Genomic DNA, 25,884 nt, shown 5'->3' with positions numbered 1-25,884 from the left:
GTGGAAAAAAAACTCGACCACAATGGCTGTGCGATTCAAAGCAGAGCCTCTTATGGGAAATGGCGGATTGACATTGAGTCCACAGTCACATTCAAAGAGTTCAAGAGGAAAGTGTTGATAGTTCACGACACGCTTCACCTCTGAGCCTTAAATGTGATGTGCTAAACACTGTTGTTTTTCACCTGTATTTTCACCTCTTGACATTTGGACGTTAAAGGATATTGTTGATCTCTGGGGAAGTGCTGCTTAATTCAAAGCTGGTTTAGTAGCTCAGCCAGACGGCTCTAAAAGGCTCTGCAGAAATCCAATTGTGCACATAATGGGATTGTAAAAGCGGAGAATAAAAGCTCATGCGTGCTTAAAGAAGGGATGTGTAGAGACACAGTTTGCTGTGAGAGAAGATTTGTGTTTTGGACGTTATTGAACATATGCATATGTTTTGTTAACTAATTGACCCGTCAATGTCATTAAAGCCTAGGTCACACCCGGTTATACGAGCTCCTACAGCCGGTCTACATGTAAAAAAACCATAAACACGTGGAGGGCGCACGTGCGACGTGTTGATTTTCAAGCCGTAGACTGGCCGCAGAGGTTCTTTGTCTTGTCAAAACTCTACGGGCACTTGGGTTTCTTTCAGGTTTCAGGACAAACTTGCGCACCTTGTCTTTGTGCATCGTCCGTATGGCCAACGTGTCTTTTTCGTACGTTTTGCTGGTGTCAGGTTTGGGCAATATGTACTTTTTTTTCGTGGACTCCATATGTGTTGTGCGCCACATGTGCACCCCACATACGTAATTAGTGCAGCAAACACATGTTCATATTTCTTATGTGCTCCGTGCGTGTCGGTTAAGTCGGTCAAGTGTTGCCCGTACGGAGAGAGTGCATCAATCACACAAAAATTCGGGTAAAATTCGGTTTTATATGATTTATTGTATCTGTATTTGTATTTATCAATGTATATTTGTCTTTTGCTATGTCTCTATTGTAATATATATTTGATTCCTCTTGCAATGCATATTGTTATTTACGTGACCAGATGTGACGTATACGCCTGTGGTGCATCTGCGCACCTGCTGCACGAGGTCACGGTTGGTGAATAAAGACAATCTACATGCTGGCAAAGTCTTAATAAGCGTCATTACGGAAAAGAACTCCCAATATGTTACACATATTCCGTATGGTAATTGACTATTTATGTTCATAATTTGAAAACATAAATCAGTATCATGGCACGGGACGTCGCAGAAGCTCTGTCATACGAAATTGCGAGTGGAGGAAGTGACGTAGGTCTCGCGTATGTGCAGAACCAATCATGTTTCCAGCACGTTGGTACACACAATGTACAGCTCGCGCGTTGTTCTTGCAAACTTCATACAAAGCAAGTCTGACGCACATTGGTCTTACAACTCACGTGCATTGGCTGTATGAATGAAGCGACACCCGTACGTCCCATCAGCCTCAGATTTTGTGCGATTTGGGGGAATCGCACAGCCAAAAAGTCGTACGCCCGTTGGTGACCTATGCCTAAGAGTTTTGTCAAATTGTAGATTGATTGCTGCTTTGTCTTACTCGGCTGCAAAAAGCAGAGGCGCTGCTGATTCAGTTGCAACTTGTTTGCTGTAACATAAATTCACACGATGGCACAATTCCTGCTCAATAGTGCACTAGCATCGAAACAGGAGTTCAGAACATTGACGGAGAGATTCTCCTGTCCCGTTAAAATAATTTTAAAAAGAAAATTACAATGATTAATTTACAATGGTTAATTTCCCCTGTAGGGAGCACAAAAAAACAGCCACACAGACTTTTGCAAATTTAATTCTCCATTTGAAAAGAAATAGTAACAAAGAGTTGGTCCAAGTAAAGGCTTACGTATCAGTTGGACCCTCTTTTGTATTGGAAATACATGTAAATACACAACATTGTGTGCGTGTGTGTGTGTTCTCACACATCAATGCTGTAATAGGAGACACATGAGGAACACTCTGCAAACATCGAGACACTGTAAACAGAAAGGAGTGTATCATCCTCCGCTTCTCCTTTGTTGTCGGTATACCATCATCCATTTTTAATGGTAGAAGCTGCCACATCTAAACTGTCAGTTCAATATTGTTATTTTTCAAATCCTTTTCGCCAGTTTGGGACGAGCATTTCTTCGTCACTCTTAAAAAAAAAAAAAAAAAAGTATCAAATCCAAAATAGAGGCAATGCCAAAACACACCACTCATGGAATTCTATTAAATAAGTGCACCAAAAAATAAAAGCTGTGATTTTAAGTCCATACCAAAAGTGCAGTTTTTAGGAAGTATCGAGTAAGCTTACAGAAAAGTGCCATCGAAATAAACGTAGCCGAGAATGAGCACCCAATGTACACGAGTGGTGTGTTCCTTTTTTCCTGCTCTAGCTCGTCCATTTAATAAAACCTCTGACGAACATTCCAAAACTAAAACTGACATCACATTTTTACTCATCATTACAGGATACATGACATTGGAAAAGAAAACTCTGGTAGATATCCAGGAGTCTGCTTCCATTCAGCCCATCAATTCCCACTTCTGTCAGGTGAATCGTGTTTAAAAACAGACACTAAAACTTCAGCATCTTCTGTGCTCTGGAAAGTGCGCAAAGTTAATAAAAGACATAAATAGGAACTGGGGGGGTGGGGGGTGGGTAAGTCATGAAGTCTCTTCTTTTTTTTTTTTTTTTTTTTAAATCCACAAAGGATGTCCTTGTAGAAGATGACTTGTATCCTCACAGTTAGTGTTTATTTCCACGCAAGGATAGAGGGGATTCCCACGTTGCCGCTTTGCACAAAGTCAGTGGAAAGTGGAAGGAACGTCCTACCTTATTTCATTGATTCCTGCATCAGTCCCACTGAAGACGTTCCTTCTTCGCTTATATATCTCTTTGGTCTTAGGACTCTTTTGGGCCCGACTGGAGGACGCTCCACAATGTTGTCTTTTCACACCACTGAACGGGAAACAAACATCCTGTCTCATAAGGATTGTAATATCAGTGGTTATATGCCTCTAAAGCAGGGGTGGGCAAACTTTTTGACTGGTGGGCCACACTGGGTTGAAAAATGTGTCCTAGGGGCCGTCTATATACTGTATAGGTGGCCATCAAACAGTACAACATACTTACTCATGGTGCAATGAAATGAAAACACAACACATCCACAGCAAGCAGCACGCATCACATAAATCAACTACTACTGCTACGTGAGTGATAAACAGCAACTAAGCGCTAAACATGAACTGTTATTTACAAGTGCCCTCAAGGCATGCTGGGTAGCGACGACAACAACAACATGAACTATGAACGATAAAACATTGAATATCAACACTGTTAACATCCCTCCTTGTTTACTTTCCTGACGACTTCCTCAACATATCTTGCAATCAAGCAAAAATGCGACAAACACGGCAAAATGTTTGGAGAGAGTACCACAAGCTACCCAGCATGCCTTGTGGCGAGAATATATGGGTGTAATTTTGGCATGGGTATTGTGCAGACATTTATTTGTATGCCCACATGGTGCAGTAGGTAGGTTGCGTTGTTCGTAATGTGTGTGTTGACGTGTTGTGTTGTTTGGATCGCTTTTTTGTACAGATTCACTATTTCCTGTGCAACTCAAGTGTAACACAATAGCACTCAGAGTCATGTTGCCAGCTTCGGCTTCAATGGTAAAGGTTTAAAAAAAAAAAAAAAAGGAATTTGAAAACGCCCGGTGGGCTGGATTGAGATGCTTCGGGGGCCTGATGTGGTCGGTGGGCCGCAGTTAACCACCCCTGCTCTAAAGTCATATGATTCAGAATTTGACCCCAAAAAAACAAAATTAACTTAAGTTGCACTAAATGTTTATTTATATAGATATTTATTTGTATTATTGTTTTCTGTTAATGTTATCTTGAACTAAAAAATAAATGATTGAACAGTTTATTTTCCATGTATTCGTATTACTCCAAAATATGCATCAAATTACATTAACGTCTGCGTCAAATAGTACAAAAATCGTTCACAAAATTAATGGCAAAAAGACAAACAAAAAATATCTGCTCAAAGGTTTATTTTGTAATAATTACCTATTATTTGTCAGGGGCCCTTTGAATCATCTAACAGCCGCCCTGGCCAATACCACTCATCATAAATAAAAACAAAAAAAATTGCAGTTAATCTGTGTGAGCGGTATCGGTATATCTCGCTCATGGATGATCGGTATCGGAATCGGCAGCATAAAACCCTGATTGGAGCATCCCTAGTAAGTAAGGTTTTATTATTTTTACGCTCATATAACAGTTAGGAATGTTTAATGTTACTTAAAATATTGTGTGTACTTTTGAAGTTTTATGAGGGTGACACGTTTGACACTGGAAGAGATGAACTGAATTATTATCCCCAATGGGGGAAATTCAAATGTTTATTGAACTATGAATGCAATACTTATTAAAAGAATGTGTGAAAATTCTGCCTTTAATAGATAACGCCGAGTTATTATTGCGGTTTGAAGTAGTGTGCAACTGCATGAGGTTGTGCAGGTGGACCTAATGATGTGGCCAGTCCTTCCTAATTGCTAGTAGCATCCATCAGTTCTCTCTCATCTATGCACACTTAAAAACAAGAACAGAAAGGAGGTACCGCTCTCAGAAGGGTAACATGGCGCTCCATGCTTCAGGATGTAAACAGATTTTTCTTGAGGGATGAAGCGATGAGGGCGTCTCCTCTTGCGGCATTCCTGCCTCCACCAGCAACTGCAGCACCGAGCAAAGAAAACAGTCAGTACGTCTAATTGGTACAAATGTCTTTTCTCCATGTTGCTTACTTTAACAGTGTGCACAAGACAATGATGAGGACACAGCCGATCACACACAACACCAGCACTGTGGCTACGGTCTGCTGATGGTGGTTGGTGGCGACAACAGCCAGAAGGTCTGCATGCTCGCACCTCATCCCAACGAAACCAGGATGGCATCTGCAACATGAAGGGAAGAAAGGATGGATCAGAATCACTCACTTCCTCCTCACTTATAAGTGCGTTATGGCTGATTTGTGATTTTTTGCTCACATAGACTAAAACAATCCTTTGTCGGACAATCACTGCAATACTTGGGAATTTAACCCCGATAAATCTCACTTTGCTGGGTTCTGTGTGAAATACACAATCTTCAGGTACGGCACTGATGCAACAATTTCGTGGGAGCTCTGTGTGAAAGAGGCTTTTGTCTGGTGACAAAAACCCAGGCTTTCATTACTTCAGTCAACATGTATTCATCCACTGAATTGTGACAGGCAATTACCTTGGACACTCCCTGAATGTAACATGGTAGGTACAGTTTGTTTATTGGTGTTTGGTTTGAGGGACAATTAATTTGAATTATTTGACAAAACATCAAGCATCTTGTAGAAGCAGGCTATAGCATAGCACATGAGGACGCAAAGCATTTTTAGGAGTAAGAATCAGGGGTGTCACCAGACACCCAACTCACAAGACCAGACAAACGAGGTTGGGCCCACGAGAACCAGATGAGATTTTAACAATTAAGAAACGTACAATGACAATGACAATGACTGGACAAACAACTTTTTTTTGCTTAACAGAGTCAAAAAACAATTTGGTGCATTTTGAAATGTTTATTGTCCCACAAACCGAGGCTCAAATATGTTATTGTCAACATTTTTTTAAACAAAATAAACCACTGGAATGCTAATAATAAGAATAATATATAAGAATAATTACTACTTGTCACAATTCACCCTGTCTGAAAAGGAAGAAGCAGAGCTTGGTTAATCCTACCCCTTTTCCACGTCTCACAAATTACTTTTATTATAATATTTTCTACCTTTTTATTATTTTTAAAAAATATTTTATATTTATAATATATCTCCTGACCTCGAATAGTCTCACGTGTTAATTACTTACATGCACGCTGGCGTCTCCTCCAATATCAGGAAGCGGCAGGTCCCGTGGAAACAGAAGTGGCGATGAGAGTCAGGGCAGTCGTCGAAATGAGAGCGGACAGCCGCTGCCACGAACTCTTAACAGGAGACAAAAAAACAAAGTGCCAAAAAGTCTGTGTTACTAGTGAGGTTTATGGTGCGTTGAAACCTGTTGTCTGGTATTCTCAAAAAAAAAAAAAAGATTTTATGTGGCCACCTTAATGCAGTCTGATTTGCGTTCACACCAAATAATGCTACCATTATTTGGTGTATTTATATTAAGCCGCATCTCAATTGGACAGGGTGTATGACATGTACATTTTACATTTAACTCTTATTCTTTGATTTTTTTCATTGAGAGTTTGTGTTATCGCCTGGTTACGCTCACATTTGGTGACGTCATATCCGCTGTTTTGGTGCGGTCTGCATTCACACTTGCCTCACTCAGGACAGGAGAACCTTTGCAAAGGGGCCAAGACCCGTCTCTCAGGCAGTCTCAGTCCCCCCTGTTTGGTCAGGTCCTTGTGGTCCTGGACTGCCACATGACCCCACATGACCGAACAAACAGTATGAGCAGAGCAAACGGACTAGACTCCTCTTAACCGGACCAAAAATGACAAGTGTGAATACACTAGGGTTGTGAGCCATAAACCGATGCGACTGGATATCCAGTTTGACAAGCGACAAATGCGGCTGCATTGGTAGCAGCCTCCTGGATCGGGAAGAATCAGCCATAAATCCTTAGATTAATCGATTGCAGAGACCGGCAACCGGTTGACTTTCCATCTCTAAAACAACGCGAGAGTCTGGGGTGCTGGCGAAACGATTGTCGCGCATGCTCCGTAGCTTAGCATGACTGAATATGAGAATGGCGCTAAATAACATCAGCAGCGTGCTAGCTAGTCACCGGGAAAGATTTTCAACACATCAGCAAAACATTTGTACATTATAGTGCTCTAATTTATCTTATTTATTATGTATTGTGTAAAACTATGACAGGAACATCAAATTAAAAGCACTAAATGAATACAGAGCCACCATCCACATGTACCAGTCTGGACTTTGTTTTTCGGAGTGGTGCACTGAACAAATATGCACATTAGCACTCAATAAGGTCATCAAAGCTTACCTTTATGCATTCCCACATAGTATCAGCATTTGGGACCAAATATGAGGTGAAAGAAAAAGGGAAGAAATACAGTATAGTCTATCTGTGCAGGGTGGGAGAAAGTTAGACGGTGCGTTCAGGACCATCCAAAAAGTGGCAGTGATGCGTGGATCGATACTTCTGATACCAATTTTCATGCTCTAAAATTGATTCTCAAATCAAAATATTGATACTTTAGTCATTGAAGATATTTTGTCTGAATTATCTGTTGAAATGATGACTGATCATGAAATCCTTTTTTAGTTTTGCGTATTTTATATGATTTTGACCTGTTTTTTCTGTTGTATATTAGCTTGGCAATATTGTAAATCACCCCGCTACCTCAATATACTTAAGGGTTTAAAATAAATAAATAAACCTAAATTAATTATGTTTTTTTAAATTTATTAATTGTTATTATTTTATCCATTCTTTTTCTATGCCGCTTATCTTCATTAGGGTCACGGGTATCCTGGAGCCTATCCCAGCTGACTTTGGGCGAGAGGCGGGGTACACCCTGGACTGGTCGCCAGCCAATGGCAGGGCACATATAGACAAACAACCATTCACACTCACATTCATACCTATGGACAATTTAGAGTCGCCAATTAACCTAGTAGCATGTTTTTGGAGAAAACCCACGCATGCACGGGGGAGAACATGCAAACTCCACACAGATGCCCAAGCATTGATTTGAACCCAGGTCTTCCCGATCTCCTGACTTTGTGGCCAGCATGCGAAGCAGTCGGCCACCGTGCTGCCATTATTATTTTATATTAATTAAATGTCTTGTGTTATTGCTATATGCGATGTGAAATACTTTAAAAAGTTCTTTAATTTACAGACACATGGTGAATTTGGGGCCGACAGCGGCTGAGTGGTTAGCATGTTGGCCACACAGTCAGGAGTTCGGGAAGACCATACCTAAATTGTCCATAGGTATGAATGTGAGTGTGAATGGTTGTTTGTCTACATGTGCCCTGTGACTGGCTGGTGACCAGTCCAGGGTGCACCCCGCCTCTCGCCCAAAGTCAGCTGGGATAGGCTCCAGCATACCCCTGCAACCTTAATTAGGTAAAGCAGCATAGAAAATGGATGGATGGATGGTGAATTTGCAGTAAGTGTCAATTCAGTCTGGTATCGGCGATACTGATCCAACACCTTAAACATGCAAAAAATGTTAGATTTGTAACTGTATATTATGTTTTAATAAAATAATGGCCCATAATTCCAGAATTGATAACCATTTACATAAAATTTGCTGTCATTGTTTACAAATGATTTAGTTTTTTTCAAGTGTGTGTTTTTTTTTTGTATCATTGTGCCTGAACGTTTCCCGCGTCCTGGTGGTTGGGGACCCCTGCCTTAGAGCATGCTTGCGGATATGATGTGCTCTTTTACACATTTGATAATACTGTAAAAATGCCACTTTCATAGAATTGGCTTCTTTGTTTTAATATACAAGACTCTTGTCTACATCACCAAATCTAACAGTTGAATCATATCGTTTGTACACTGTATCGACTCATTCTGTTTTTAAAAAATATCGTTTCTGAATTGTATCTTAACCCGCATATCTAGATACGTATCGAATCATCCACCACAAAGATATTTAAATCCCTAGAAGGCACCCATCAATGATACGAGTAAGTACTTCTCATCAGTTTGTCCTCTGACAGACAGCAGTCAATGACCCAGGTGACTATCGTAAATGTAAAAATAGCCTAAGCCTGAAGCATTGTACTTAAATCCTAAAGCTGACACCCACGCCACCCCCTGAAGCCTTTTGTCCTCAGTTGCGTGTGGATTTGTGCTGGCTTAGATCAACCGCACTACCTGGGCGGGACAAGCAGAGTGGAGATAAGTCAAAGATAACAATAAGAAACTGTATGTGGGGCGAGGAGAGGCTCTTTGCCACAAATGAGAGCTTCGGTTTTCACCCAAACAATGGGACGGAAAAAAAAAAAGTCTGATTACATGAACGCCCCTGACAAGGGCAAAAGGTTGACATTTTTATAAGTTAGCTGTACAGTCAGACAAATTCCCACATAGCTGACTCAGACCACAATGTCAACAGTGTCACATTCAGGTTAGCATGATAGCAGCATGACAAGTCACTCACACACTTCCATTCCATTCCAGGGCTAAATGGGCTTGGAGCGTAGCCTATATGCATTGTCTGCTGCTGTCAGGCTCCGTGAAAGCCCTCTGTTGTCTGCGAGCCGTCGGCCTCCCCACCCCTCTCCTCTTCCATGACATTTTCAGAGGAAGAAGAGGAATACTGGGACGGGATCCATCTAGCCTTTGGGGCAATTGAGGTGCTGTACGGATCATTTTGCAACGGCTTTTGTGTTGAAAAAGCAGCTCATATTAATGCCACATCATTGTTGATGCACCGCAAGGCTAAGAGGATCAATTAATTATCAGCCTGTGACACATTGTCTGCGTAGGCTGAGCCGCTGCGGCCTCGCAGGACTATGGAGGAGCACAAATATGAAGTAAACTGAGAGAGCGGGACTGTTCTGTAACCTACTTTTAACAGGCGGGGTGTTAGAAGTTGTCGTGGTGATCGTAGTCGCACCACCAGGCGTTGATGAGCCGCTGGCCAAAGCCGGTGCAGCCAACGTGGGCTTTGAAGGAATGGCGATAGTGGCGTCTGAACCACTGCTTCGCTTTGTTCCTAATAAAAAGTTTGAACCTGTTGAGAGAAGGAAATGAGAACCAATGAGCGACCAAACATGAGAAAAATCTATCATCTCCCCACTTTTGAGAGAAGAGGCGCTCAAACGCTCTCTTTTTAAGTTCATGCCCTCATAACAGGAAAAACCTCCGTCTTCATGGACATGATATATGGCACCATTTAATAAAGCAGGCTTCGCTACACATCTTAGAATTAGGGCGGTCAAATATAACGTGTTAACAGCGGTAACTAATTTACTTCATTATTTACGTTACTTTTTTTTAGCGCAATTAAAGAATACGCATCATGACAAGCCTTGCCGCTCGGTTATGACGACAGACGGAGGCACAGTGTAGCGTCCCCACAGAGTCACACAGCGTCTGATGCTCCTTGAGAACTTCATTCTGACCCGAACACATGAACAGCAGTGCAATTCCAACACCATTTATGTATCTCCAAGTCACACACACATCTCTAGTCCCTTCCTCATTGTCACTATAGACGATGGTGAGATGCATTCACTCCGACACATCACCACCAGGTCTTGTACGTGTATGTGTGGTCTAAATCAACAGAAACGCAAAAAAACAGTAAGTGGATATTCTTATCGCTCACTTTGTAACTCTTACTGCCAAAGTACAATTTGCTGCATTTAAAGGGATAATTTGGATTTTTGACATGAAGTTGTATGACATCCCCATCAGCATCGTAGTCCAATAACAGCGACTTACCCCCCACTTGGTCTCCTAAGTCCAGTTCTGGTCAGATTTCTGTGATGAAGAACGTAGTTCCGCTTCGTTGCTGCGGACAATGAAGTGAAGAGTTTGGCTTCTCAAAACAATATGCGTTTAAAACATTAAAACATTTGCATCACAAAAATGCCTTCTCTAAAAACTCAAACCTTATAAAACGTTCGGCGTTATATCTGTCTCCCGCCGTATCCCCGCGCCCTGTCGCCTGTGCGTTCATGTGTATGTGACGAAGACACTCGCATCTTCTTCCGCTGTGGAACACGTACGCGAACAAGATGGCCGCGGCGCTCCGTCGCAGAAGTAGATGCGAGCGTCTTTGTAACATACAAGAATGCACAGGAGACAGTGCGCAGGGATACGGCGGGAGACAAATATATAACGTCAAGCGTTTTGTGAGGTCTGATTATTTTGAGAAGGTATTTTTGTGATGCAAATGTATTAATCTTCTGAACGCATATTGTTTTGAGAAGCCAAACTCTTTACTTAATTGTCCCCTGCAACTAAGTGGAACTACGTTCTTCATCATGGAAATCTGACCAGAACTGGACTTAGGAGACCAAGTTGGGGGGTAAGTCGCTGTTACTGGACTACACTGCTGACGGGGATGTCATACAACTTCATGTGAAAAATGTGAACTATCCCTTTAAGTATGCTCGGAAATCCCAAAAAACACACTCAAAACATGTGAATTCAACTTAAATGACGTAGTGTCTTTGAACGCAACCCATCATTGCTTATAATAACGGTTATCTTTTAGCTTGATTTAAATTTTCAGTTCATTTGGAGCTGTTAATACATACAAATATATATAATCCTGTCCTGTATCTTTCTTTCATATTTAGGGCAGTTTCAAATGGTAATTAATCATGAATAATTAATTTGAAAACCATGATTAATCTGATTTTTAAAAATCGTAATGATTTGACATGTTACTTAAAATGAAACTATACTTAAAAATATATGTTAGTCAGGTACAGATGTAGAACCTGGAAGTTTGATCATGTTGCGGAATGTTAGCATTGTAACTCACATAGCTATGCTAGTGTTGCTAACATTTGTGTCCTCCTGTCCCACTCCTTAATGTTGTGGAGACCAAGGACGCCACCAGGAATTCGGGGCCCCATGAAAAAAAAAAAAAAAAAACATCACATCGGGCCCCCTCTGGGCAGCTGTTTTCACCACATATGTATTTTTTGGAATTGTCTTAACTTTTCCCGTGGACAAACACAGCTCATTAGCATTAATGCTACAGACACACAAAAACAGTGTGTTCCCAGTAGGGCTTAGTAAAAGCACTTTTAAACTGTCTAAATTCCAGCAAGGCTAAAAACACTTCCAAAACATTATTGTATCTCTGAGACTTCCACTTTTATTTTAGTTCGCCATGTTGTTGCCAGACTTACTTGTAATGGTGGAGACGGCTGCACGACCACTTGCTGAGGCGTTAAGAGCAGCGGCAGCGTCAGCACTGATAGCAATATTGCCTTCCAGACTTGTCGAGTTGCTTTGTCCTGCTCCTATTGTAAACAGTGAACCTTTAGGAAAGAAAAGGCCTGATGTGAATAATATACTTACTGATATCACAACAAATCCCTGCAGAAAGTTCAGTGAAAACTCACCATTTAGTACCACAGACATACTAAAAGTACCTGATGGAATATAAAAAGGCTGTATTACTGTATTGATTCCCCCCCAAGCACACACTTACACAGACAAACCCGGAAAAGCAGGTGACGCATATGTCAAATAACCCAAATAGTTTATGATCATGTGAGCTTGTCTTTGATGTGATATGATGCTTTACAAGAAAGACACGGGATAATGAAGCTGTGTTTTGATTGGCACTGTCAGAGGGGTACTATTTTAATATATGTGTAACATGCGGGAAGTGTATTTTGTATCGGAATCTCAAGTTGTCATGTGCAGGTGTACCTAATGTTATGTCTAATAGAAATGAATGAAAAAAGTTTACTGGGGATATGTTTAATTAATAATGAAGGTCATCAAAAACGTCATCACTTTTAAAGGTAAACGGTGGATGCCCCCCCGTTATTTTTAGATGCAACGCAACATTGTGGATTTCTAAAATGAAACATTTACTTGAATAAAAAAAAAAAAGACAGAAAATAGCACACTCACCGCTGATAAGGAAAATCGCATCCCATAATATCCGAGTCATGGTGACCACTTTCTGGTCTTAACTGAATCAACTTGTCGGCCACTTTGAGCGAAATGAGTGCTTAGGAGGCGCACTTAAGCTTCCGCAAATCAACATTTAAAGCCGCTGAATGCACACGCGTCATAATAGTAAGCATGTTCAGCAGGACGTTTAAACATGAGTGTGTTCAATTGAGGAAACCAGGGAAATACACTCAGAGGCGGACCAATCAGAGGCGAGGATATTAGGAGGGTGGCACCTCATTGGGACTTCTTTATGTCACCTTTATGTTTGGGCGGAGTTTATGCTAACGAGCCCTGCCCTCCTTAACTAGCTGTAAAAGTTCATTAATCTCTGTATTAATGTCTGCTATATGCTAACCAACACAGCCATATCATTCATTATAAAAGTTATATTACAATCACAGTTATATTAGAATCACAATGTTAATGCTCGTCAAAGATCCTTCAATGAGGAGAACTCTGCTGTTTTTAAGGACTTACTGCAAAAGCGCAAGTCAAAGGTCTTCTGTATGACAGGAGGGCTCTGCGGTTTTTAAGAACCTACTGCAAAAACACAAATAAAAGATCCTCTATATGACAGGAGCTCTCTCTTTTCTTTAAGAAAAAACAAGTCAAAGATGCTGTATTTGACAGATGTGCCCTGCTGTTTTTAAGGACTTACTGCGAAAAGGAAGTCAAAGATCAACTATGTGACAGGAGCTCTCTGCTGTTTTTAAAGATCTACTGCACAAACCCTAGTCCAAAACTTCTATGACAGGACTTTTCTGCTGTTTTTAGGTATCTGCTAAAACACTAATAATAACAATAAATAAGTTAATTAATTAATTTTAAAAAAGGACTGGCTGCACAAACCCTAGCCAAAGCTCCACTATTTGACAGGAGCGCTCTGCTGTCTTGAAGGATCTACTGTAAAAACACAAGTCAAAGATCCTCTACATTTGGAATCCACTACAAAAATGTGAGTGAAAGACCATCTCTACGGCAGGAGCATTGTGCTTTTTTTAAGGCTCTACTGCAAAAACGCTAGTCAAAGAACCTCTGACAGGAATTTTCTGCTGTTTTTTGGAATCCGCAACAAAAAAAGTGAGAAGATCCTCTATGTGACAGAAGTGTGCTGCTGTTTCTCTGAATCTGCCATAAAAACAATGGTTGCGCCCACGTTTTCAACTGAAGTCGCAGTCGCCGGTCTGAGCAGTTAAATAGTTCTTCTGTACATTTTAGCTAGCTAATGTGAAAAGCTTATTTATCCTGTTTGTCCACCTGTTGCTGGGGTCCATTAGCCAATGAGAAATATCATCATATGTAGCCGGGCCCACTAAGCTGTCTAAATAGCAAACTGGGGCTTGAGTGACGAGAGCCTTCAGTAAAACACACTGAGGAAATGACTCAAGAATCGACCCCATAAAAAGTCATGTTCATTCATTTAATCACCACTCAAATCGTAATAACCGTAATGGAACGACAGCGAGGAAGAATAGCAGTGCCATCTGCTGATTCCAATGCAGAGTCACCATTGATATGACGTCATGCAAATGTCAGCAGTGAAGGTGGATATATACATGCATGCCATTCGTTATCTTGGGACACATTTCTGTCTTTTTTCATAAATCTGACTGAAATGGTGGCTTTAACGGTCTGCTAGAAAACTAGAATTTGCCAGTTAAAGAAGTGACTTTGTGGTTAATACATGACAGCATAGTGCAACAATCCCTGAATACTGTATCATGAAAATTCGCCCCCTGGTGGCTGATCATCATTGCTGCATCGTTGTTATTTGACGTTTAGACTGGCCCAAAGTGGGGAGGACATCAAGGTGGACTAGTGGTTAGCATGTTGCCCTCACAGTAAGGAGATTGATGGTTTGAATCTACATTTGGGAAATTCTGTATGGAGTTTGCATGTTCTCTGCATGCGCGTGTGGGTTTTTTCCGAGTTTTCCGGCTTCCTCCCACATCCTCAAAACATGCATTTTAGGTTAACTGGAGACTGTAAAGTGCATATGTGTAAATGGTTGTTTGTATATATGTGTTATGTGATTGGCTGGCGACTAGTCCAGCCTCTCACCTGAAGCCAGCTCCAGCAGACCCCAATGACCGCAGGCAAAAAGTAATGGCTCACTTATCCCAGACAGTTTGTTCATAAATTGAGTTTGATGAGCAACAAAGACAATATTATTTTATGCAAAATAGCAGCTTAAAACTTTTTCTGGGTTTGACCTTAGGATTTTGAGTCCAATGGTGGATTCTTTGTGCAGAATGACCGTTGTACTGTAGATGGAATTCAATGTGTGCTATTGACAATAGACACCTTATAGATGACCCTTGAACTTCTTTTTTCATGCCATTGTCTTCTTTCCCTTTTGTCCTTCTCTGCTCCACCCAGGTGAGAGATGAGAAGATCCCTAGGGTTGAATTTTGATGAGCCATCCTTTTCAACAGAGACAATAAAGGGACACAGTAACACTTTTCTCCAACTAGGAAAATTACCGTATCAGTGTCATCCACTCAAACTGCTGCGCTGTCATGCTGTGTTGCTTACGGCCACTAGGGGGCATGTTTTCATGGTCCCTGAAGATTGCTATGATACGCTGTGATGGATTAACCCGTGTAGTATATTAACTTTATTGAACTTTTTCCACATATATTGATTTAAAATCAAGTTTGACGCGTATGTTGAAGTATTGTAGCAGTAAATGTGTCTTGGTTCAAACATCCTCATTGCTGATTAGTTATCCTGCGGGTCTGAAACACGTGACGGCTGACAAAGTCAACCATTCACACGGACGTTAGTTTGCAAAAACAAAAAATGCTCACATTTTTCCAGCACAAACGTGGACGTGCCATTCCTCTATTGTTTTATCTCATACATTGAAGAAATACATGTATCATATTAATTTATTGGATTAAATTATTTATATTAGAAATGCACAATAGCTTTTTTTCAATCCGATACCAATAACCTTGTGCTTCTTAAGACCGATATGACACCAACAACCGATAATATCTAGATTTAACGATAGTTTGTGCAAAGGACTGGAGCAACTGTACGTGTTGATTTGTCCTAATCAAATATCATGACATTGCTGCCACCACGGGCCGCACGTTGGCCAAGTGGTTAGCATGTTGGCCACACAGTCAGGAGATCGGGAATATCTGGGTTTGAATCTCCGTTGGCATCTCTGTGTGGAGTTTGCATGTTCTCCCTGTGTGTGCGTGGGTTTTCTCCGGGTACTCCGGTTTCCTCCCACATTCCAAAAACACGCATGTTAGGTTAATTGGCGATTCTAAAAATTGTCCGTAGGTATGAATGTGAGTGTGAATGTTTGTTTGTCTTTATGCGCCCTGCGATGTACCCTGGACCGGTCCAGGGTGTACTCCACCTCTCGCCCGACGTCAGCTGGGATAGGCTCCAGCATGCCCGCGACCCTAGTGAGGATAAGCGGCATAGAAAATAGATGGATGGATACTACTACCACATCAGCAGTAGAGCGGTGGCCCAGCAAGGTGCACTGTATTCGGGCACATGCTCCAAGCAGCCGATGTGACGCCACCGGAAAACCTTTTTCACTTTTCAGGTGGCTGATGGTTTTTTGTGTGCGCCATGCTTTTTTTTCCCCCATCCTTGCGGAGCATTTGGCACAACGTCCTTCCTCTGAAGTGAGCTAAGGGGAAGTTACGACAGGATGTGAACACCACAGGCAGGAGAAAAAAGGATCGCTTCATTTGCTCACTCGCAGAGTACTGGTAATCTCGCCTCATTGGAGCGTCTTTTTAAATGACGGTTATCTGAGCTATTTTATTATCGGATTTATTGGTATGACGTTATAATTCCCGTTAATTATTTATTTGTTTTAGTATATCATATCAAATAAGATATTTTTTTTTCATTTAAGTCAAATTTTTTTACAGGCTTGCTGTCGGCGTGTTGTTCTTTCTATATTGTCTAAAATTGTCTATTTTTAACTTGTACGTTCCTTAAGGGACTGTTTCTATGAGCCATTCTTAATATGTAGTTGCATTCTTCTTGTACATTGTATTTATTTGTAAAATTCATAAGCTTGCAGTAGTTTTCAATAAACCAACCCTATTCTTTTTAATTGATTGGAAAATGTACACATGTAATACATAAAATGTAATACATCTAATCTACAATGCAAATAGTTTCCAGTGCACCTGTATAAACAATATTATTATCCACATGGTTGTTCTTAGATCTTAGAACTCTAGTCTCTACCTTTTTTATCTGGTAGGGCCAATTGTTTAACCTTCAAAAAATGTTTTTTTTTAAATATATTTTGTGTATATTTAGTATATTTTATTTATATGTTTTTATTTTCTTTATACATTGTAATTTTTGAAGGCTTATTGTACTTATCCTGTACTTTCTATTATGTCTAAAGTTGTGTAACGTGTATTTTATTCTTTAAGGGACAATGTCCATCATTAGTAACATACAGTATGTACTGTATTTTTATGTATTTGATGTGAGGATCAACCCCTTCAGCTCCAGGTAGTGCAGTTTTCTTGTTGTTTTTTTTTTGTGTGTGTTTAGTGGTGATTTATTAATGGAGCTGTCTTGTGCCGTCAGGAGGATGACGTCACTGCAGCCAATCAGGAGAGAGCTGCCTCAGTACCTGATGGGCTCAAGTCTGAGGGTTTGTAGCTGGACTTGCCAGAACCCCTCTGGCTGAGCTAACTTGAAGATGTTGCAGGCTGGGCCACAAAAGGTAAATCAAATCAAATGAACCTAATTTATTGCAGAACTTTAGTGAATTCTTGAAATGCTGTTGCTTTAATTGAACAAAGGATAAGTGTGAAGGTTATGCCATTCCAGCAATACTCACCTGCTTATGAAAGGATTTAAGCAGGAAAAGAACCTTTGGACAAGCTCAAAATATTATTTATTATGCGAATATTTCAGTCATGCAGCTTATATGAAAGAACTTGGCAATAAATAACTTGCATAAATAAGCGTGTGATTGTGTGTATTTCTTTACAGAGCAGCTCTTTGACGCTGGTGCTGATGGTTGCTTCTGCAGCCATTGGAGGGACGCTTCAGTATGGATATAACCTAGCCATCATGAATGCACCCACTGCTGTGAGTTGCACTTGAAAAACCTACATAAAGCTATGCTGTGTGTACTTTTAACACTCACTAGCCGTAAGTAAGCAGTAAAATGGGATGTTTTTACAAAGATAAAATGTCTGTTATTGTGCTTTGCAGGGGTGTACATACTGAGAGGTGTTGCTAATATTTTGGTTTCCTTTTTTGTACGCAGCAATCTTACAAATGGCCTCATGTTATTGCAAAAACACGTTTAACTTGCTTTTATTCTATAAGCGTGTGGATGCAGGCACAGAGGCACAGCAAATACTTGATGAGCAGTCAACTACTAACTGGTGGCTGTGGGGGCGTCCTCCTCTTGCAGTTCATACAGACCTTCATCAACGAGACCGTTGTGGACCGCTGGGCTCTCCAGCTGCAGGACTACCAGGTGACTCTGATCTGGACCATTATCGTCTCCATCTTCTCGTTAGGCGGCTTCGCGGGGGCTCTCATCGCCGGACCCATGTCCATTCGCTTTGGGAGGTACCGAGATTCAAAAGCACGAGGAAGGATGGAGATGATTTCAGTGCAGAGTCAATGTTCAACTTGTATGGATCACGGCACATAGAAATAGACGACGAATGAACAATGAATGAACAAACTGCCTGCACTGGTGCTTTTTGTCTCCACAGTGGAACCTCCAAAGTTGAACGATCCACTTTTAATTTGGACATTTGCTGGAAAAATGTGCTTCAAAAGATTAAAAAAAAATCTAACAACTTGTATTTGAAACCATCATCACGTGTGACATCACTTGAGACGTCAGCAAATCTGGTAAGACTTGACCGTCTAAAGCAGAGGTACCCAAAGTCCGGCCCAGGGGCCATTTGCAGCCCGCCATCTTCAAAGTCAAACAGCATCATAAAATGTGACTTTGGAGTTTCCACTGTTTGGGCTCCATATCGTCATTGAGGGCTAAACATTAGAAAACATGAGAAAATCCATTAATTTAATGTTTATCTTCCTGTTCCAGGAAAAAATGCATGTTGCTCAACAATATTTTCCTTCTAAGCGGCGCCCTCTTGGCTTTGACAAGTCGAGCTGCTGGGTCTTTTGAGATGATCATCCTGTCACGTGTCCTTATTGGAATAAATGCAGGTATTATTTTATTTTATTTTATTTTATTTTGTGTCATGCAATGCTATGCTACCCTACGTTACGTTATGCATGTCATGTGTTATATGTGATGCTATGTTATGTTTTATTATGTTATGTTATGTTATGCTATGCTATGCTATGCTATGCTATGCTATGCTATGCTATGCTATGCTGTTCTGTGCTGTGCTGTGTTGTGTTTTTGTTTTGCGTGTTGTACGTTATATATTATGTTTTGTTATGATATGTGTAAGAGAACTATGATATTCATGTATAGTGTCTTTCTTGCAGGGATTAGCATGAACGTGCAACCTATGTATTTTGGAGAGAGCGCACCAAAGCACCTGAGAGGGGCCGTGTCCTTGTCCTCTGCTGTTTTTACAGCCTTTGGAGTCGTGCTGGGACAAGTGGTGGGACTCAGGTGAGGATTATGTCATAATAATAATAATAATAAAGCACGGCAACTACAATTTAACACTGGATCTTTCACAACTAGGGAGGTTCTGGGCAGTGAGTCGTGTTGGCAGTATCTCCTTGCCAGTAATGCCATCCCTGGCTTCATTCAGCTCCTGACCCTGCCGTGGTTCCCAGAAAGCCCCAGATACTTACTCATAGACAGGGGGGACAAGGAGGCCTGCATCAACGGTGGGTACTGGTGTGAAAATAACATTTGTTGTCTTTGAAACTGAAACTGAAAAGCCACGGGCCATGGAAATAATCGTTTTCAGGGTCAAACTGTGGCCATCATGAAACCTTGGTTAACTGTAAAGGCAACTATTCACGGTCACACAGGTGAAGAAGAAGTGAACCACACAAAATATTTGACAAGCACAATAATAAACATTTTGCTAAATGAATATCTCAATGGAACGTGAGCGTTATTATCTTGCTGAAGGTGGAGTTTGTGACAAGTCTTGTACTGGAAGTGTGGCGATTGTTGTGCTTTAATTATTGCCCTGATTTAAAGTAATTCAAGCCAGTTAGATTCAAAATGTGATGAATCATAATGACCTCACGCTGGCCTTTCTGGGAATCACTGAACCTTCCCGAGTAACTTTTAAGCAACCGCCAACCAATGTTCAACTTTCCGAAGACTCAATCCACTTGTGTCCTCAGCTCTGCGCCGACTGCGTGGCTGCGACGTCCAGAGCAGCGAGCTGGCCGAGATCCTGCAAGAACAAGCCGAAACCAAGGGCATGAGGCCCAGCCGTCCGTGGGAGCTCTTCAGCGACCGTGCTGTGCGCTGGCAGCTCATCTCCGTCATGGTCATCAGCAGCGCCATGCAGCTGTGCGGCAATGACTCGGTATGACCTTTGCGAGCGCTCGCCATGCAGCGGTGTCACCGACACCACGCGCACAGGATCAGATGTTGCAGCTTGATTGGACATTTGAGAAGGTTCCTGAGGGTGCACATTAAAAATGAACGCTTGTGAACACGCATAACGATGTGATTGGCAGCTTGGAAGCCGACCCAAGGGAACCCTACTCTTGATGGACACTTTATTAGGTACACTAGCTTCAGAGATTCCACCTTTGCGCAGATGATAATGTGCTTATTTTATGTATTTATTTAATCAATTCACTCAGGCGGTAGAGCAGGACGTCCAGAAACTGGAAGGTTAGCGGTTTGATCCTCCCTCCCTCCACCCGGTCCCTGTCGTTGTCGTTGTCGTTGTGTCCCTGGGCAAAACACTTGCCTGCGGTACTGCCCACACTGGTGTATGAATGTCAGTGAATGTTAGGCGGAGGTCGGAGAGGCCGCGAAGAGGCAGCTGCGGCTCCAGATGTAGTTTACCACCATCAGCGTGTGACTGAGGAGTGAATGAACAATGGCTTCACTATTAAAAATCGACTCCATTATTGTTGTAATTATGACGTAGGGTTTGTTTTTTAAAGTGTGGCACGGTGAGACTCCCCTCAGAGAATATAATACCGTTGGGGCCTCCACTACTGAGTTTCTGAAGACTTTCTGAACGTGTGTTCTAAGTTCCCTGCAGTTTAAGCACGTGCTTGGTGGATTTAAAACGCATTAACTGAGTTATGTGTTCACCTCCACCTTTGTTCAGCCTTTCACACTCACACGGTCGCTTTGTGTGACTGTTTTTTGCACTCAAGCCTGCCTTCACTGTCAGACGAGTGTGCTTGAAAGACATTGTGTTGTCTTGCAGATCTACTTCTACGCATCGTACGTCTTTAAAGAGGCTGGAATATCTGATGACCAAATCCAGTATGTCACAGTCGGCACGGGCACGTGTGAATTCACAGCCTGCATCTTGTGTGTAAGTCGCTGCCAGGGGCTCTTACATAACGCACGCACACACACGCACACACACACGCACACGCACACGCACACACAGGGTAAGCTCTGTCTAAAGCCTCGTCAAATGTGCTCAATTTCACATTCCACTTCACTTTAATTCATTCCAACTGTCTTACTAATAAATAATATCATTTAATTCATAAAATACATTCATATTTGATGTTATTAAATTGTTTATTTGCATTAATATCATATTTGAATAAGTGCAAGTGTAAACATGTGATGCGTACTTGAATGTAACTTTGTTAAGCTTGTAAATTACCATTAATGTGTTCAATACTATAAAATCATTATTGATTATTATGTTATATTACTTTTATTCTATTGTTAGAATGTAAAAATACATATATAGTAAAAAATAATTCAAGCATGTTTTCATTTGTGGGTAATTCTAAATGAGTATTTGAATTAAGTGAGTTCAATTATTCATTACGTGTAGTAGGGGTGCACGATAATTATCGATAACATTGAAAATACCTCCGATAACTGATCATTTTAAAAAAAGCTCCAATGAGGCGAGATTACCGTACTGTGCGAGTGAACAAATCAAGTGCTCCTTTTTTCTCCTGCCTGTGACGTTAACGGCCTGCCATAACCTCCCCTTAGCTCACTTGTGAACAAACGTTCACTTTAGAGGGAGGACGTTGTACCAAATGCGCAGTGATGATGGAGGAAAAACAACATCGAGCACACAAAAAAGCTTATCAGCCACCTGAAACGCCAGCACCTCAGTGTTTGAAAAGCGCAAAAGGTTTGCCAGAGACCTCCGTGGCATCACACCGGCTGCTTGGAGCATGTGCCCGAATACAGTGCACCTTGCTGGGCCACAGCAGGTGGCTCCCTCCGCTCTATACTCTGGTTCTCCTGATAGTAGTGATGTGGTAGTAATGATGTCATGATATTTGTTTAGGACAAATCAACAGGTACAGTTGGTCAAATCCTAATTTGTTCGAGTCCTTTTTACCTCCAGGTGTGCACAAACTACACTTAAATTAAATGTTTTAAAAGTAGATATAAAAAATCAGGTATCGGTACTATATTGGTCTTGAGAAGCAGAAAGTTATCAGTATCGGTTTGGCTAAAAAAGATATGGTGCATCTCTAATGTGCAGTATTGTTATTAGTCAAATATCACATTTCAGGTGGTGGACAAACAGCCAGTGGTTGGCTCCCTCCTTTCTATCTTAACGACGTCGTTTTGCACAACAAAAGCACGGTTGGGGCACACCTCTACCTTAGACCATAAATACTTTGAATCCTGCACCATCCCCTCAGATTAGAGCTGTCCTATCTGGTCATTGAGCATGAACTGATGAAGCCTCTGGGAACTGTGAACCCTCAACACCCAAAAGAGGAGCTGTATCTAACATCGTGCCTTGCCAAGACAACAGAGAGCTAACAATATGTTCATTATTGTGCTAGTGCAAGCGCACTGTGTCACGCTGAGAGCTGTTGCTGTTATTGTAGATACACGAGAAGCAGATATCTTGGCATGTTTTCAGAACCTGCTGATCGAGCGCAAAGGTCGAAAGTTCCTGTTGATGGGAGGCTTCGTCCTCATGACCCTGTGGGCGATTGTCTTCACCATCGCTTTGTCTTTTGAGGTATGTGGGTGTACAGTATGTGCTTGCTGTGTGTTTGTGACTTGTGTTAATGTGCACGTTGTGATCTATGACGACAGCACCTCATATCCTGGATGCCTTACCTGAGCATGGCCTGCATCTTCACCTACATCCTCAGCTTCGGCATGGGTCCAGGTCAGTGTAGGAGCATCCAGCATGTTGTGGACATTTCATAAAGACTCACACACCAGTCAGGATAGACTAAACATTCCACCTAAACGTTGCTTCTTCCAGCCGGTGTGACGGGAGTTCTTCCCACTGAGGTGTTCAATCAAACCGCTCGGCCAGCGGCTTACATGATCGCCGGCTCCATGATGTGGATCAACCTCTTCATTGTTGGAATGGTCTTTCCATTTCTAGTGGTTCGTCCATGCCATTGCCCAGCCATTGCTGTAATCATGTTATAATGTGGGATCGTTTTTAAAGGATTTCTAATGTGTTCTTTATTATATATACATATATCATTTATGTATTTATTACATTTTATTTATCAGTATTTTTCATTAATTATTTTAAAATCATCTAATTTTGCATAATTTCCACCTGTTTTCATTTTGCTATTTTTTGCTTCATAAATTGAGTTTTTTGATGGCAGGATATGCGTTGAATTATCCATCCATTATTTTCAATGCCGCTTAATGCCCTCACTAGGGTCGCGGGGGTATGCTGGAGCCTATCCCAGCTGACTTTGGGCGAGAGGCAGGGTACACCCTGGACGGGTTGCCAGCTAGTCGCAGCGTGTTGAATTAATGAATGATGAATGAATCACTTCTTGGCAGTAGTTTTTGTCTCTTTCCATGAATTCCTTAAATTAACTCAATGTTTTTCCTCTCAGTTAAGTTTAATTAAAAAAATAAAAAAATAATAATAATTTTTTAAAAATCCAATTGCAGTATTTGTTTACAGTATTTGATTTTTTTTTTTGCACAATTTTGGTGTCTTTTAATTCAGTCCACAAATTGTTTTTTGTTTATTTTTTTAGAACAATTGAATTAATTGTAAACATTTATTGATTCTAATTATTCATTTACTTTTAAAATTTTTTTGATGTATTTTTATTTAGTCCATAATTTTTTCAGTTATATTTAATTAAATTGGTTAAATGTAATTATTATTTTTTAATACTGTGATTTTGCAATCATTTCAGTGTCTTTTTATTAATTTACCTTATTTTAAGTTTTTGTGTATTATTGTAGCTGCAATGTATTTGATTCATTTTATTGTTTGATTGTGGTTATAAAAATAATGTCATTTTGCAATGGTTTCAGTCGCTCTCCACTACTGTGACGCCCTCTCGCGGCCATAGTGTTAACTGCAGCAAACACCCGCTCATATGGCGCTCCTGCATGTACGCTGAAGTACACACTTATTCGACTCTGACTTCTTCCCTTTTGTGTTTTCTTTGGCAGAGTGAGATGCGCCAGTATTGTTTTGTGCCTTTCGGTGCCGTGTGTTTGCTGTCTGCGCTCTACGTCGGCCTGTTTCTGCCGGAGACCAAGGGCAAGTCTTTATCGGCCATCACCACGGAATTCCACAAGCTCAACTTCAAGAACCAGGAGAGAAAGTGCGACGGTCAAAGTCAGTATCTGGCTGGCCAAGTGTGTGCGTCCACGACCCTGTAGACACCTTTCAGCTTCTTCGCTACTTGGTGTAACTGATTCAAATAACACCATATTATATCATGTATTGTATGCTAATGTCAAAGTGTGTGTGTGTGTGCGTGCGCGCGTGTGTAAATGAGAACTCAATCATCTGTCATACAAAGCATGTGGAAAGGATTCCTTTATGTACAAGATTTAAATATTTGTTTATTTATGTCGTGTATTCAATGTTTGCCAATAAAAAAATATTCTGTTGTTTGTACTTATTTCACTTTTATTTATTTGTTTAAACACACAAACACACACACACAAACAAAGGAAAAAAGCTGGACGAGGCAGGAAGTTTTGAATGTGAAGAATTGTACTGAATTTCGTTTTTTAAAAATGATTACGATTACGAGCTTTACGAAAAGCTGCAGGTGCCAGGGAGTTTTTAATGTTTGCTGCAATACCCACGTTTAACAGCAGAGGGCGACAGTATACAGCTTGACGCCTAAAAAAATAAAAGAAAATGACCAATTCGCAGTTCAAGTTTTCAATATCAGCATATTCTAAAACGTAGGAATACATGTTTAGAAATTTGTTTAAAAAATATATATAAATATAAATATAAATATATATATATATATATATAAATAATAAAAATTAAAAATTAAAAAATTAATAAAAATTAATAAAAAATAAATGCAGTTAATTAAACAGTGCAAAAAATAATTTGAAAAAGTGAAGAATTTTATTGCATTTCATTTTTTTTAAACGATTACATCAAGTGGGAAAAGCTGGAGAGAGCAGGGAGTTTTTAATGCATTGTAGTACCCAGGTCTAACAGCAGAGGGCGACATAAGAAAATGATCATTTCACAGCTCAAGTTTTCAAAATGGGGCCGCACGGTGGTCTAGTAGTGAGCACGTTGGCCAACACAACACAACACTCGATTCTCCCCTGGGCATTTTGTGTGGAGTTTGCATGTTCTCCCCGTGTGCGCGTGGGTTTTTTCCGGGTACTCCGGCTTCCTCCGACATTCCAAAAACATGCAAGTGAGGTTAATTGGCGACTCTAAATTGCCCATAGGTATGAATGTGAGTGTGAATGGTTGTTTGTCTATATGTGCCCTGCCATTGGCTGGCGACCAGTCAGCTGACGGTGTACCCCGCCTGTCGCCCGAAGTCAGCTGGGATAGGCTCCAGCATGCCCCCTAATGAGGAAGAAGCGGTATAGAAAATGGATGGATGGAAGTTTTCAATATCAACATATATCAATATCAATATCAACAGCAACATATGTTGCAACATATGTTTGAAAAATTGTAATAGCTGAAATTTAAAACATATGTGCGCTACTTCATTAGAAAACAAATGCAGTTAATTAAACAGTGCAAAAAATAATTTGAAAAAGTGAAGAATTTAATTGCATTTCATTTTTTACTTCATTAGAAAACAAATTA

General features: G+C 40.8%; 2 protein-coding genes across 5 annotated transcripts; one reads left to right on the top strand and one right to left on the bottom strand.

Moving 5' to 3' along the window:
• Nucleotides 1–1,526: 1,526 nt before the first annotated feature.
• Nucleotides 1,527–12,869, bottom strand: tgfa (transforming growth factor, alpha). Of its 2 annotated transcripts, XM_054783763.1 has the most exons (8): nucleotides 12,656–12,869; nucleotides 12,136–12,165; nucleotides 11,920–12,051; nucleotides 9,618–9,782; nucleotides 5,921–6,035; nucleotides 4,823–4,972; nucleotides 4,639–4,751; nucleotides 1,527–2,970 (listed from the first exon to the last, which is right to left on the bottom strand). In XM_054783763.1, the coding sequence occupies exons 1-8, from the start codon at nucleotides 12,693–12,695 to the stop codon at nucleotides 2,963–2,965; spliced, it is 753 nt and encodes a 250-aa protein (XP_054639738.1). In that variant the 5' UTR covers nucleotides 12,696–12,869; the 3' UTR covers nucleotides 1,527–2,962. The 2 variants fall into 2 exon arrangements, with proteins under 2 accessions (XP_054639738.1, XP_054639739.1); XM_054783764.1 differs by lacking the exon at nucleotides 12,136–12,165 and having other exon boundaries at nucleotides 1,529–2,970.
• Nucleotides 4,892–24,670, top strand: LOC129186001 (solute carrier family 2, facilitated glucose transporter member 11-like). Of its 3 annotated transcripts, XM_054783758.1 has the most exons (15): nucleotides 4,913–5,031; nucleotides 9,227–9,402; nucleotides 15,080–17,206; nucleotides 17,285–17,423; nucleotides 17,696–17,794; nucleotides 18,126–18,286; nucleotides 18,777–18,901; nucleotides 19,190–19,319; nucleotides 19,395–19,543; nucleotides 20,015–20,202; nucleotides 21,067–21,177; nucleotides 22,720–22,821; nucleotides 22,899–22,974; nucleotides 23,074–23,201; nucleotides 24,249–24,670. In XM_054783758.1, the coding sequence occupies exons 4-15, from the start codon at nucleotides 17,400–17,402 to the stop codon at nucleotides 24,459–24,461; spliced, it is 1,506 nt and encodes a 501-aa protein (XP_054639733.1). In that variant the 5' UTR covers nucleotides 4,913–5,031; nucleotides 9,227–9,402; nucleotides 15,080–17,206; nucleotides 17,285–17,399; the 3' UTR covers nucleotides 24,462–24,670. The 3 variants fall into 3 exon arrangements, with proteins under 3 accessions (XP_054639735.1, XP_054639733.1, XP_054639734.1); XM_054783760.1 differs by lacking the exon at nucleotides 9,227–9,402 and having other exon boundaries at nucleotides 4,892–5,031; XM_054783759.1 differs by lacking the exons at nucleotides 4,913–5,031; nucleotides 9,227–9,402 and adding an exon at nucleotides 5,186–5,323.
• Nucleotides 24,671–25,884: the final 1,214 nt, after the last annotated feature.

Source organism: Dunckerocampus dactyliophorus, chromosome 8 (assembly GCF_027744805.1).
Source record: "Dunckerocampus dactyliophorus isolate RoL2022-P2 chromosome 8, RoL_Ddac_1.1, whole genome shotgun sequence".
Classification (NCBI taxonomy): Eukaryota; Metazoa; Chordata; class Actinopteri; order Syngnathiformes; family Syngnathidae; genus Dunckerocampus; species Dunckerocampus dactyliophorus.
The sequence above is the reverse complement of the archived record's forward strand: the minus strand, read 5'-3'. Positions and strand labels throughout refer to the sequence as shown.

Excerpts from the sequence above, each read along its gene's own strand:
- tgfa (XM_054783763.1), bottom strand. The coding sequence starts at position 12,695 with ATGACTCGGATATTATGGGATGCGATTTTCCTTATCAGCG. Across the intron at positions 6,036-9,617 it reads TAACACCCCGCCTGTTAAAA|AGTTCGTGGCAGCGGCTGTC; the intron begins GTAGGTTACAGA and ends TCTCCTGTTAAG. Across the intron at positions 4,973-5,920 it reads GAGGAGACGCCAGCGTGCAT|ATGCCATCCTGGTTTCGTTG; the intron begins GTAAGTAATTAA and ends TTCATGTTGCAG.
- LOC129186001 (XM_054783760.1), top strand. The coding sequence starts at position 17,400 with ATGTTGCAGGCTGGGCCACAAAAG. Across the intron at positions 17,795-18,125 it reads TCATGAATGCACCCACTGCT|TTCATACAGACCTTCATCAA; the intron begins GTGAGTTGCACT and ends CTCCTCTTGCAG. Across the intron at positions 22,975-23,073 it reads CAGCTTCGGCATGGGTCCAG|CCGGTGTGACGGGAGTTCTT; the intron begins GTCAGTGTAGGA and ends TGCTTCTTCCAG.